This window comes from Molothrus aeneus, chromosome Z (genome assembly GCF_037042795.1).
Source record: "Molothrus aeneus isolate 106 chromosome Z, BPBGC_Maene_1.0, whole genome shotgun sequence".
Lineage (NCBI taxonomy): Eukaryota > Metazoa > Chordata > Aves > Passeriformes > Icteridae > Molothrus > Molothrus aeneus.
In genome coordinates, this window is record NC_089680.1 from 44,389,215 (window position 1) to 44,401,935 (window position 12,721).

At 35.2% G+C, this 12,721-nt stretch overlaps 2 protein-coding genes across 3 annotated transcripts in view; one reads left to right on the plus strand and one right to left on the minus strand.

Annotated features, from left to right (window-relative positions):
- Window positions 1–51: 51 nt before the first annotated feature.
- The window catches only part of IFT74 (intraflagellar transport 74), a 35,756-nt gene continuing 23,086 nt past the window's right edge, over window positions 52–12,721 (plus strand). Inside the window, exons 1-8 of one of the 2 annotated variants that reach the window (XM_066569653.1) lie at window positions 52–150; window positions 648–794; window positions 1,251–1,386; window positions 1,897–1,945; window positions 2,737–2,835; window positions 3,005–3,065; window positions 3,483–3,542; window positions 4,483–4,544. In XM_066569653.1, the coding sequence (XP_066425750.1) occupies window positions 672–794; window positions 1,251–1,386; window positions 1,897–1,945; window positions 2,737–2,835; window positions 3,005–3,065; window positions 3,483–3,542; window positions 4,483–4,544 (590 nt within the window). In that variant the 5' untranslated portion in view covers window positions 52–150; window positions 648–671. Of the gene's footprint in view, window positions 151–196; window positions 505–647; window positions 795–1,250; window positions 1,387–1,896; window positions 1,946–2,736; window positions 2,836–3,004; window positions 3,066–3,482; window positions 3,543–4,482; window positions 4,545–12,721 lie in introns of those variants that run through there. The other variant, XM_066569652.1, reaches the window with a different exon arrangement.
- Window positions 5,824–11,730, minus strand: LRRC19 (leucine rich repeat containing 19; the record flags this gene model as incomplete). The annotated part of the gene is made up of 5 exons (XM_066569730.1): window positions 5,824–6,149; window positions 7,353–7,556; window positions 7,752–8,262; window positions 9,190–9,282; window positions 11,713–11,730. Coding segments are annotated over 5 exons (1,152 nt in total), but the record flags the coding sequence as incomplete, so codon positions are not given.

The window sequence follows — 12,721 nt, forward strand, 5'->3', positions numbered from 1 at the left end:
CCGCTCTTCCCTCACCACGCCCTCTGGGAGTCGTAGTCTTCGGGAGCTACGGCAGGCTAGAGCGAGATTTGCGGCCATCGCGATATCTGCGCGAGCGGTTGCTGCGATACGGCGGCGCTGCCCGCGGGCTGATGGCGGCTGAGGGGCGCGGTGAGGGGACGCGGTCCTCCCGGGCGGTCGCGGCGCTGGCTCTGCGCTGCTGTGCGGCTGGGATGGGCTCCTTGACGGGCTCCTTTGGGGGCGGCGAAAGTTGCCGTTTGGGATTGCTGTAGTAATGGGTGATGGTTTATGGACCCTCTGTAGATAACCAGAATGAGTATTTGCACCAGTTGCTTGCTTCCTGTTTGTTTCATTAAAGATTTGCATTCAGATACTGAAACAATAAATGCTACAAGAATAAGCTGAGAGCTCACTAAACACTGAAAAGAGAGTGCTGCCTCAGCTTACGTTAAGTGGTCTTTCCCGAGCCCTGCCGCTCATGGTCTCGTACCATCCAGTAAGGAGGTATTTTGCAGATTGCTAAAAAAAACAAAACCATCCCCCCTCCCCCCCCTTAGCATTCTACTAAGAGTTATGCTTTAAAGAGTCGGTTTCTTATAGTTTTAAGGACCTTGTGCAAATCAAAGGATGATTTCTTTTCTTACCAGAGAGAAGTTAAAGAGGAAACGAGTATGGCCAGCGGTAACAGACCTCCCACAGCTCGTTCTGCCTCAAGATCGGGAATAGGACTGACCTCTTCATCAAGGCCTGCCTCTTCATCAAGGACTCCGTCAGCAGGCAGAGTAGGAACAGCGGTATGTTAGAAAATATTAAAAATATATCATTAATTTTTATGTATTTAGATTGTTTGTTTGTTTGTTTTTGCTAATCTTATTTTTTAGTGCCAAGAGCAGAGTGAGGAGAAGTTCTTTTTTGAGAAGAGTTTAAGATTTCAGTTTTGTATAAAGTTTTGCTAACCTTGCCTGGAGGAGATCAGGGACCTCCAGCATCCAGAGTTCATCTGGGAGACTAGCATAGCATTAATGTTGCAGATAGATGGGACAATGAACAGCTGCTCAAAAGTAATCCCTTACCTTCTACAGCAGATATTCATCTGAAGTTTTGCTTTCCTGAAGAGATGTAAATGCTAAAAGATTCCTACAGAAAGAGTGTAGAGACTAACTGAAGTTTTTAACTGCTTTGGCAATTGCTTAAGGATAATAAAGTAATATTTCAGACTTGGTAGATTTTTCGTTTGGTTTTTTTTATAGATGCCTCCTAGTACAGCAAGACCTGGTTCTCGTGGTGGTTCTTTGACTCCTGGAGGAGTCTTATCATCTCAGATTAAAGTTGCAGACCGTCCAGTGACTCAACAGGGATTAAGTGGAATAAAAACTGCAGTGAAAGGTATTTCATACTGAAAATAACCCTCAAGATGTCTGCAAACATATTGAAAGAATATTTAGGTTTTTAAAGGAAAGCTTTTCATCATTGTGTAAATTGCAGAGTGAAGAGCTGTGATTAAAAAGAGGTGCAAAAAGAAAGAGAAAATTAAAGTATCCCTCTTTCTGTCATTAATCTTGGTAGCCAAAGATAAGCATTTTTCTATAACTGAGCTGTCTTTAAAAATAATTCAAAAGAATAAAAAAAAGGTTATTGTGTCTTCTTCCATCACTACAGAATACTTAAAATACTCTGTTACGTGGTAACTATTTGTATATTTGTATTAGTAATGTTTATCTTCACAGCAGTTCAAAAATGTCTTCTTTTTAAAAATTACATAATAACTATATAGGGACACCAAAAGATATTAGTTGTACATTTTTTAATGTAAATTTTGCAAATTGTCTTCCTAATTTACAGTTCATCTAAATTAGGGGTTTTAAAACAAAATATCATATTGCTTTCTTTTATCAGGTCCTCAGAGACAGATAATGGATAAAACGTACTATCTTGGCGTGCTGAGGTATGTCTTAATAGCACACATTTAATGGTCTGTTCCCTTTCAGACACAGACTTAAAGCTTGAAAATAGCATGAAATAAGTGGTGTTCATGTATAATGAACTTTTATAGGAGTGCTGCTGTAAAAGTGAAGGTTATTTGCGTATAGATATTCTGTAGGAGGAAAGGAAGTAGATTCCCTTGAGCTTTTCTTGTTAGGCTTGCTAAGTTAAATGTTCTCTCACAGTGTTAGTAAGGGGAGGGTCAGTGTTTCTGAGCTTCCAGCTCCAATGTTTATTAGGTCTGATAGCTCCGTTTGTAACAAGTAGCATTGCAAAACAAAAATTTTTTATTGTACATTTCAGATTATTTGCTTGGATTATACATTCAGCTAGCAATGGCAAAGGCAAGACCTTGTGCAAACTGTTGCATGCAGGATTTATCAGTTGCTCATATTAGACTTTTGAATAATTAGTCCTAAAATATGTCATTTTAAATATGGATGGTACCCACATTCTGTGAAATTAGACTGTGATTTTTTTATTTCCACATCTGTTTTACCAGCAGAGACAAAAAGCTAATTAAAACATTTTATTTCATACCAAGGTTTTCCAGCAGCTACTTAGGACTTTAATTGATACAACCATTTTGCTTTTTTCTACACTTACCTCTTCTTAGAAATGCTGTGTTGAAACAAAGTGCAGTGTGAGAGATACTAATTGCAAACCTCCTATCATAAAATATGTTTACTGTTTTAGTTGTGCTTTAGTTGGATAGCCAAATGGTGATGATTCTTTTTTCTTTATTTTTTTCAGAAGTAAAATAAATGAACTTACAACAGAAATTAACAAGCTGCAGGAAGAAGTAGAAATGTACAAGCAAGAGAAATCGGTCTATTTGTCCTATGAAAAACGGTGAGATAAATTGCAGCTAATGCAGTGCTAACTTTCTAAGTCACAAGACTGTTTTCAAGTATTGAGCAGGCTTCAAGGAATCAGTGAATAGTTTTATTTTTTTCATAATTTTATTTTTACATGTGTAAATCTTACCATCTGAAGTTTGATTTTTTTGTTTCATATTTAGGGCAGAGGCTTTAGCTGGTGAAATCAAAGATTTTCAAGGTCAACTAGCAGACTACAACATGGTATGCTGCTGTCGAATTTTGATACTGAATGCTCCTATTTATTCTCTTGCTGCTTTTGCTTTATTCTGAATCATTTTTTGACATTTCTATGTGAAAATTTACTAGTTAATACTGCCTTTATTCAGTTATTGGCAAGGAAAGAGATGGAAACAGGAAAACAAAAAGTGTACTATACATTAGGAGAAGCATCTGCATATGGAGTTAAGAAACTGGTGCTGTGTAATATTTCAGTGCTTATAAGAGCAACGTATGATGATTATTTCTAAAAATGTCATGTGATCTATTCAGATTGCCAAATCGTGTTTTTCCAATTGCAATAACCAAAACTTGCTGTTTTCATTAACCTTTTGTCTGACTTTTTTTTTTTTTTTTAAGAAAAGGAGAGCAGTAACAGGTTGGAATTCTTTCTTGTTTCAGGTTGTGGATATACTTAACACCAGTACAGATATGGCAGAAGTGATCCGTGATTACAATATGGTAAGAATTAGGATATTTGCTATGCTTTAACACTGAAAAGATGTGTTACTTTCTTGGTGCTTTGAATGTGTGACATATATAAAACAGCATAGCACTGACTTAAAACTTAGCCATTTTTTTCCAATTAAGTTATTCATAATGTTGGCAACATGTTAGCAGTAAGAAAATTGCCTGAAGTCTTGTGTTAACTGTCCCATGATAGTTTTTTGTGATTTACATTTGAGAAGAGTATTGTCACCCCAAATTATGTGTTAAATTATCTTTTTTATTTTTTGGGAGCACAAAACACTAGTCTTAGAAAGGCAAATTTAAGCAGACTGCACTGCCTTGTAAATCTGCCTGGTCTTCTGCGCATTAAGTTCTCTTTTGTCTTCAGCCTTCTAAATGTCTCCAGTGTAAAAAATATTAAATAGGTCTCTGACATACCCACCACAGTATCAAAGAGTTTTGTTCTTCCTGTGCTTTCCTTGTTTATTTCTAATACAGCCTTTTAAGTGTTAAGGCATGAATGGCACTATGCAGATTTTATTTCTTATGATCAATTTGTCCATAAACAAAAGAAACCAGTTTCAGTAAAGGTTGTTTTGGTGACTTGAAAGATGACCTGAATATTTCTTGGTCTTTTTTTGCTTGCATTTGGTTGAATAATAAAGGTACAATGTCTGTGTCATAAAGAGGAGAATGCTTTTCATCCCATCTGTATAGTTTTAAACAGTACATTAGGAAGTGTTTCAGGAATAGATCCCACAGAAATAGGAGGTGAATCAATTTCTCTGGAAGTATTTAAAAGATGTGAACATGTTGTTGTGGTTTATTGGTGGACTTGTCAGTGCTGAGTTAAGGGTTAGACTTGATGATCTTAAGAGGTGTTTTCCAACCTATATGATTCCATGATTTATTACAAACTTGATTGTATTTAAATTTTTTATTTTTTTTTAAGTTAAAGGTTCAGAATGACCGAGACACTCAGAATATAGATAAAATTTTCACAGAAAGACAAGCGTAAGTACATTTACGTGTATGATTTTCATTTTTGAATAACTCAACTTCTCATAACTCAGCTTGGGAAAATTGAGGTGTTACATGCTACCATACCAGTGCAATGCATATGAACAATTTCAAGATAATACAATAGTGCCAGGTTGTAGTTGGAGTTCCTAGCATTAAACTTTAGTAACTCTTCTGAAGATAGTTACCCTGCCATCCAGGAAGAGGTAGGTGACAGTAGAGACTCCTGTCTTTTTGCAGTCTGCTGTCAAGTTTTGGGAGTTTTGTTGTGGAGTAGCAGAGTGAAGAAAGCAAGCAGGAGTGGGAACTAGACCTTTGCTTGGCTAGTAACGTAGGTTTGTGCAGAGGGACAGATGAGGATGGTCAGATGCTTGAAATAAGAATTTGTAAGCCATGAGAATGGCTTGTGTAGTGATAGGCTGAGAGTGAGTTTTTGGGGTAGTTAATTTAGGCACAAGATAGGTGCAGGAGAAGATATATGATTCTGCTTGTTGCCAGTGAAAGCAATCTCAGCAATGAGATTTTATGTATCAATAACCACTCTAAAGCAACAAATTTACCAGTTAATAATATTTACAGCATTGTATTAATACTGTAGATTTCAACAGCTCACAAGTTTGTCTGTTCCACCCTGTATGAATTAATTTTTAAGCGTTAAGAAAATATGAAAATACTTGATTCAGTAGCAATGCAGTAAGGGTAATTTTTCATTGAATTGTACGTACACATTTTTGGGAATACAACCGTTGGTCTTTCTTGCTCTGCTAATTTGGGTCAAAAAATACCCAAATGCTCCATTCTCTGATTGTGTTAGTTTTGCCTAATAGACTTCAGAGCTGTTACAGCTCTGATTGATTTGGAGCCAGCCCCCAGTCTGGCTGTGGTCTGCTTCAGCATTTTAGAGAAATTATTTTTCTCTTCTAGACCTCTTCTGACAGCATTAATTATTATGCCAATTTCACCTGCTACTTTGTTCATGTTAAAGAATGTATAGTAAGCCCCCCAATATAGGTAGCCAAATACGTTTTTATAAAAAGTGGATTATGAGTATTTTTGCAAGTTTTAAAGTATTTGTTGTGCCAATAATGCATGCATATGACCCCATTTTTTTTAACTTCCTGATTGATGCAGCAAAATCTTGTTAAGAATTTGGCAAGATGAAAGGAGATAGGCTGCATAACTTGATTCTGTATTGTATGTAATAAAGCATAAAATTGCAGTACAGGTGTACTACATTTTTGAAATGTCAGTTCAACATCCATTGTTTAAGACATTAACACTCCTCATTTACATAAATATCTATGTATTTATCCTCAATAAATCCATCTTCTTCATCTCTACATGCATGAACTTTCTCAAATACTACAATGGGTTCTTCGCTGCTTGTGCCCAATATTGAAGGAGAAGGACTCATGTCAGCTGAGAACTCCTGTTCAAACATTTCTGAGTCATTTTCTTCCAGACGACGGTGACGGTAGCTGATCAAGTAGTGATACCATGCCGGGCATTTTACAGCAGTGAAAATCAGGAGTGTAGTGCCTAGGACAAACCCTAGGACGCCTGCTAGGAAGGTCCAGCTTTTGCCAACAAGCGGTAACTCTTTAAAAAAACAGGAAAAAAAGAAGAGTAATCTTCATGAGGAATACTAGTAAGAGTTCAAGTATGATTTTTTTCATAGTTAAATTGAAAATTCGCCAAGTAAACATTGATAGGGGAATGACTGTCTCCAGAGCTTTGTTGTTGCTGTGTTGTTAGGAAGTCAGTAACAGAGACTAATATTGTATGTGCATAGCATGTTTCACAGCAATATAAAACTACCTTGCATATTTATAAAAAAGAATTGTTTCAAAGTCCATTTCAAAGACGAAGCTCTAGGGGCATATAAAAGATAATAAATACATATAAATATTTATTTTTCAAAAAGTTAAGTTCCAAGATTAGCCTTTGGAAAAAAATAATCAGTAATTGGCTTTAAATTCTATTTCCCAGGCTTTACTTTTTATATGAAAATCTCATGTCTGAACCCTAAAATATCATGCCTTTTGTTTGGCATATCCTTTCAGCTGTGCTTCTTTAATAAAAAAATTTCAGTAAACTGTAGTTGCAAGTGGTTTTTATCTAGAAGCTGCTTTTGTGTGCTGGCCACTACCCTATAAATAAATTATAAGGTGGTACAGCTAAAGAAATGTGTCACAGTGGTAAGCTTATAATTTGTGTATATATCTGTAGATAATTTTCTTGCTTTAGCCAGAAGAAAGAAGGCAAAGCATTTCAGGATGGAAGGGTTAACTGACATGTCAGATAAAGGTTGAAAGGTGAGGAGACTATCACTGAAATTTCCAGAGAATGTGTAGGAGGCACATTCACATCCTTTATACTGAGCACAGTTAGGATGGGAGTAAAATCTGTAAGTTCATGCTATCATGTTTAAGGAAGACAACTGTATCTAGAAAGCAGTTATTTTGGAAAAAGCAAATTTTTTTGAAAGTTGCTTCCCTAGTTCTGTTGGGCAGAGATCTAGACAATTATCTGAATTTTAGGGCTTTGAAATTTCATCATCATTTTTTTCATTTAGTATAATTTGAGAGTTGTGGGGTTTATCTGTTTTGAACATTTACTCAATAGAACTTAATATTCACTGCAATGTCTGTGACTGTTTACCAGGACATAGAAGTATGCCTGCTCTGTAGCCCTGGCTTTTATGGAAAAGTCAGAGTGTACTAGGGATGCAAAACCCTATAAAGTCATTGAACCGCAAATCAAACAGCTCATAAGCAGTAAAGTGAAATATCTGTGTATTACCTGCACGTGTTCCATTGTTTCCAGTGATGTTGTTTGGAGTCAGACCTGTTAAGGCACTACTTCTAAGATTAACAGCAGGAGTGGAAGTTACAGTGTTTTCTAAAGGAGTATTTTCAATTATGCAGTCAGCTGGTTGGATAGCTGCCATCTTGATGGAGATTTTTTCCATGTTTGGGAATGTACATGTGGTGTTGCGTTCATTTTCTGTGAATGTGAGCAGTGGAAAGGCTATGAGATGCTGGTAATTTTTTGGCACTTGAAAAAAATCTCACGGATAGCTATTGTATTACTGCATAATATGGGTAAATTGATGATTGATTTTATCCACATCAGAAAAAAATGCACAGTAAAGTTATTTGATGTAAAAAAATATTAAATGCTGCTCTTACCAAAACTTACCCAATGTCACATTGGAGGCGGTTAGCCATATCTGTAAGTCAAGGAGGTCACAGGAGCAGTTCCATGGGTTTCCAGCTAAAGCAATTTTAGTCAGTTTAAAGGATGATTTTATATGAAAATATTTCAGAAAATTATACTGTAGATTTAAAACTCTCAGACTTTCTAGTGAAGTAAATGTATCAGAATCCAGTTGAGCAATCATGTTATAGGATAGATTCAACACTGAGAGTTGATTTAATCCTGCGAATGCTGCTTTATGAACTGTGCTAATACAGTTGTTGCTAATATCCAGAGTTATGAGATTTTTCAGATTGTAGAAGCTGTTATTGTTCAGTACAGTAATGTTGTTTTCATTCAGATAAAGTTCAATGAGGTTAATAAAACGCCCAAGAATGTCTTTGTCATGATCTTCTAAAGTGATTTTGTTGTTTTTGAGGCTTAATTTAGTAACATTTTGAAAAAGGTTGAGGGAAATATTAAATAGGTTCTTTGCCGACTCCTCACAAGCAACCTGTTGAAAAAAGAGAATGACAACAACTAAATACCATAGAAAAGTCTGCTAAAGATGGTGTCTCAGTGAGGACTCTTAAAGGCAAGAGAAAACAATCTTCTATTTTTTAATGCTGTCACTTTAAAAGAAAAGTTATATTGCTCTTCATTAAGTTTTATTTACATCTTTCTTAATTAACTCATGGTCTGGTGAGAGAGTGGAATGAATCCTCCTAGTGGAATGAATCCTAGTGTCTAGAGACCTGATGTTCCAGAGGACTTAGTGCTTAGATACATGGGTCTTTATGTGATGATCATCCAAAATGTAACCAGTTTGTCATACCATTTTGGAATTAATATTTGAAATGTATTATTTGTTTGGTATAAAAAGAATTCCTTTCCTACATAATCTGGAAAGAAGGTAGAGGAGATTTATTCAAGACTGTAAATGAATTAAAATATAGTTTCTAAAATGTATTTTTTTAAAAAATTCTACGTTTACTCTTAATTTAAAATAACATCTTTAGATCAGACCTTCAACTAAACTTTTGTTTTATATATGTATTCTATGGCACTTAACTTCATTTTGGTTTTCTGTGTTAAAGGTTAGCATAGCTAGAGTCTTTTCTGATTTGAGTCTTTGCTCTCAATACCTTGAAATATTTTTGTTTTCTGAAAAGAGTATATTTATTTAAATATGTTAAGAGGCATTCCTGTTGCTTGGAAAAATTTGAGATACAAAATAATCTCAAATATGCTTCAGTGTTATTTACCCACTTACAATGACTACCATCAGCTAATTGTCCATTACACAGAAAACCACTTCTTACTTGCATTTTTGTATTTCTTTCTTCAGGACTTTTATGTTTATGAAACAGTTTTTAAAATGCCTTCTACTTCAAGTGTATCTTTCAAAAGTAAGGGCAGTTCAGATCAATGTAAAACTTACAGTTTGGGATGTAATGTTGCAGTCAGCAGTGACTGGATTCAAAAACAATGTTCCAGCCCAGATCACAAGCCAATAGAGTTTCATGTTTGGAGCCTAGTAAAAAACAACACTTTTGCATATCAAGACCAGAATTATACCAGTGTCTTCTGTAGTGGTTGTTTAACAAATTAATAGATACAGTTATTTCAATGATAGTTTAATAAATTTTGTTCTACATAAATACTTTGTAATGTAAAATTAATTGAAAAAACAGGCGTTATCAGAATTAATGAATTCAGCTTTCACTTAATTGAGCCAAACCTAAAATCCAGTGTCCAGACTGTATCAGCAACTAGAAAAGGGATTGATTAGACAAGTTAATAGAGAAAAGTATCATAAATGTATAAAAAAAATTGGCAGGGCTGTACTCATTATTATCCCTGTTAAAGCAGTTATGGGTACTGGAAGACTATGATTGGAGTAAACTGCAGAAAGTATTGAAGCTTGCATGTTCTCCCCATACAATTTCTCTTGTTGCTCTGACAGAGGCAGAGTGCTCTACTAGAGAATTGTTGGTTTCTCCAGTCAGATTTCTTTTACATTCTTATGTAAGTTACTAAGCATTTTTGTCAATATTTACTTAGAAGACTAATCTTTTAATCTCTTTCTTGTCCATAATATAACCTATAACCTGACATAAACTGGCACTTTTCTGTCATGAAGGTATAGTTGTTGCTCTGATCTTTGGAACTAAGTAAACATGATTCAATCTCTATTGATGGAATTTTTGTACAGATTCAAGCCTTATTTTTTGAAAGTTAGGAAAGGTCCTACAAATGGTATTTACTGTGACATTAACATCTCTCAAAGAAAGGGTCTCTCAGTCATTGCCTTTGAATCAGACACTATTTGTAGTCTCTATTAATTTTGAGCAGAAATGTTACACCATATCTGTGAGATGTTAAGTTAGTCCCTGTTTATGCCATTCATTATACTTGAATGAAAATGTTATGTAAAAGGTAATGAACCTTTAATTTTTCCAGTTTTTCTTAAACATCTGAAAAGATAGGGTGTCAAGTTAATGTTAGTATCTCCTTGCCAGATTTCTATCTTGCAAAGTAATAGAAACCCAAAAGGTAAAGTTTAAGATACTTGTTTAAAGTAAGCTGTACAGAGCATTCACTGAATTTAATAGAAAAGAATGGGGGAAATTACATGAGGAAGTTTAATTACGAACAGTGCTAAATATAGGCAGCCTGTCAGATTTACAAAACCTCCACCAGTCCTTAAAATGAGTGCTGGAAGGCCTTTGCTGATCATAATGAAATAAATGAGGTCATAGAACAAACTGATTAAGTCTATTTGATAACTTCTATATATTTGCATGCCAGAGGATTGACCTCATTCACCTAAATTGAATCAGCCTGGAAATTTCATAACTTCTTGGAAAGAAGAGGAGGATAAATGCCACTTAAAATGCTCTGATCCATTGTGTATTTCTACTTCTGTCAGAAACTTATACTGAATACAGAGGGAGTTCATAAACCTTCCGCCATTTAGCCATTATCCCTGGCAGGGACAAGGGGTGCTAGCAGCAGCAGCTCCTAGCTGTGGAATTATGTTCTGTATTAAGTTTTGCACTTGTCAGTGGTGGTACTGGTGGCCTGCAAGTTTTTTTAGTCAGTTTGTGTATTGTTAATGGAAGACATGATGCACTTTGAGAACTCCCAAAATGGCCATGTTAGCATCTGGATCTTGCAGCGTATTTGTACTTTAAAGGTACTGCTTCCTATAAGTTCAGAAACAGAGCAGATCTTAACCTGGCAATTTATAAATACAGATTAATAGTATTATTGTAGTTTACAGATTAGAAGACAAGAGCTGTCTTAAATAGAATGGGAAAATATATTAACTATTGTTTTTTGTGTTAATCTGTATGTTAATAACAACCAAGTTGAAAAATCTAAGTTGTACATATGTCTAAGTCCAAAACATAACTCCTAGCTCTTACTTAAGTTTCTGCTGAAAAGGTAGGAATTTCTTACAAATAAGACTGCCTGCATTTTTTGTGTGTGAACCTGTATAATCAGTAAAAGAACAGGAAAGAATCTGTAATTTTAGTCGCAGTTTAGCATTTTACTGGAACCAGTTTTTATGAGCTGCTGCTTAAACTAACTGCTTTGAAAAGAGACTTAGCCTGGCAAAACACTGGCAATACATTGGTAGCACTTTGATATTTCCTTGTAATTAGAAGAACCTTCTTAAAAATTTCCTTCTGAGAGCTTTGAAAACGATATGATTTTAAAATAATGTAATTAATTTTCTGGGAAGGTGATTGTATTTATAGAATTGGTCTGGTTTTCAGAGTCTGTTCCCCAGCTTTTTAATGGAGTAGAATTTACTTAACAACTCAGCATGTCCAAGGTTCATACTAATTCCTGAAATTTTAATGTACCTTGAGATGTGTTGGCTTCCTGTCTAGCAACAAAGTTATAGTAATAAATCTTTGCCTGCATTTTGAATTAGACTTGCCAAGTATCTTACCTTTTGGTTGCTTCTGAGAGGTATCGTATGTACACATGTGTAGATTTTTCAGTGTGGTGACAAGAAATAATATGGTGAAACAGCACTTTGTTTTTCTTCAACCTTTGTACCTGATGAATAACCAGGCAGTGTAAAAAAATAATAAACCTAGAAAATCCTTAGCAAAAGATTGACTAAGTTGAGCAACTTCTTATAATCATCTTGGATTTAATTGGATCAGCAGCCAATAGGAAAGTCTAACTGTAGTATGCTGGAGTGTCAAGTTCCAGATTGTAGAGGAAGCAGTGAGTTTAAATGCCACAGGTGATTTACAAGCAAGTTGAGTTATAATCAACTAAAGAAATTATGGAGACAGAAAAAGACTTGCATTTTTAATTTGATCATTCATCAAATGAAGAAAATGTCAGGATATGTGCATACCAAAGTAAAGCTTCCTAGTAGCTAGTTAACTCCATTTTAATGCATGTGTTTTGGAAATATCATTGTCGGAGGAGCTGCAGGGTCACAGATAAGGTTGTTATTTACAGAGAATTACATGCCCTGTAAGGATGTCTGTAATTAGGGCTGTATTTCAGGAAGTTATAAAAACAAATCATACTTTCTCTGGAGTGAATTTCTATGTACAGGCTGAAAAAAAGGGATTATATTGATATACAAGCACTGTGTCCTATGCATTTTTACTTGCATTAGTGCTCATTCTGTCCAATACATATCACCAAACTACAGAGCAGTTAATCTCCTTTCTATCTCCATTCCCCTCCAATATGTGGTTTTATAAATTGTTTTACTTCACTATGCCTTTGTTATTGGTGCTTTTGTTTTGCATAATATCTCAAAACATTCTACAAATTTTCCAAGCCTCATCCCTGATTCAACTTCATGCATAGTGTTCAAATTACTTCTGGTAATGAATTGTGTTTCTGTGACAGCCATTGCTTATTTTTTTTATTACCTCTTGAAAAATCCCTAAGTTGCAGCCTCCCCTCACAAGATTTCTGCCAGAGAGGAT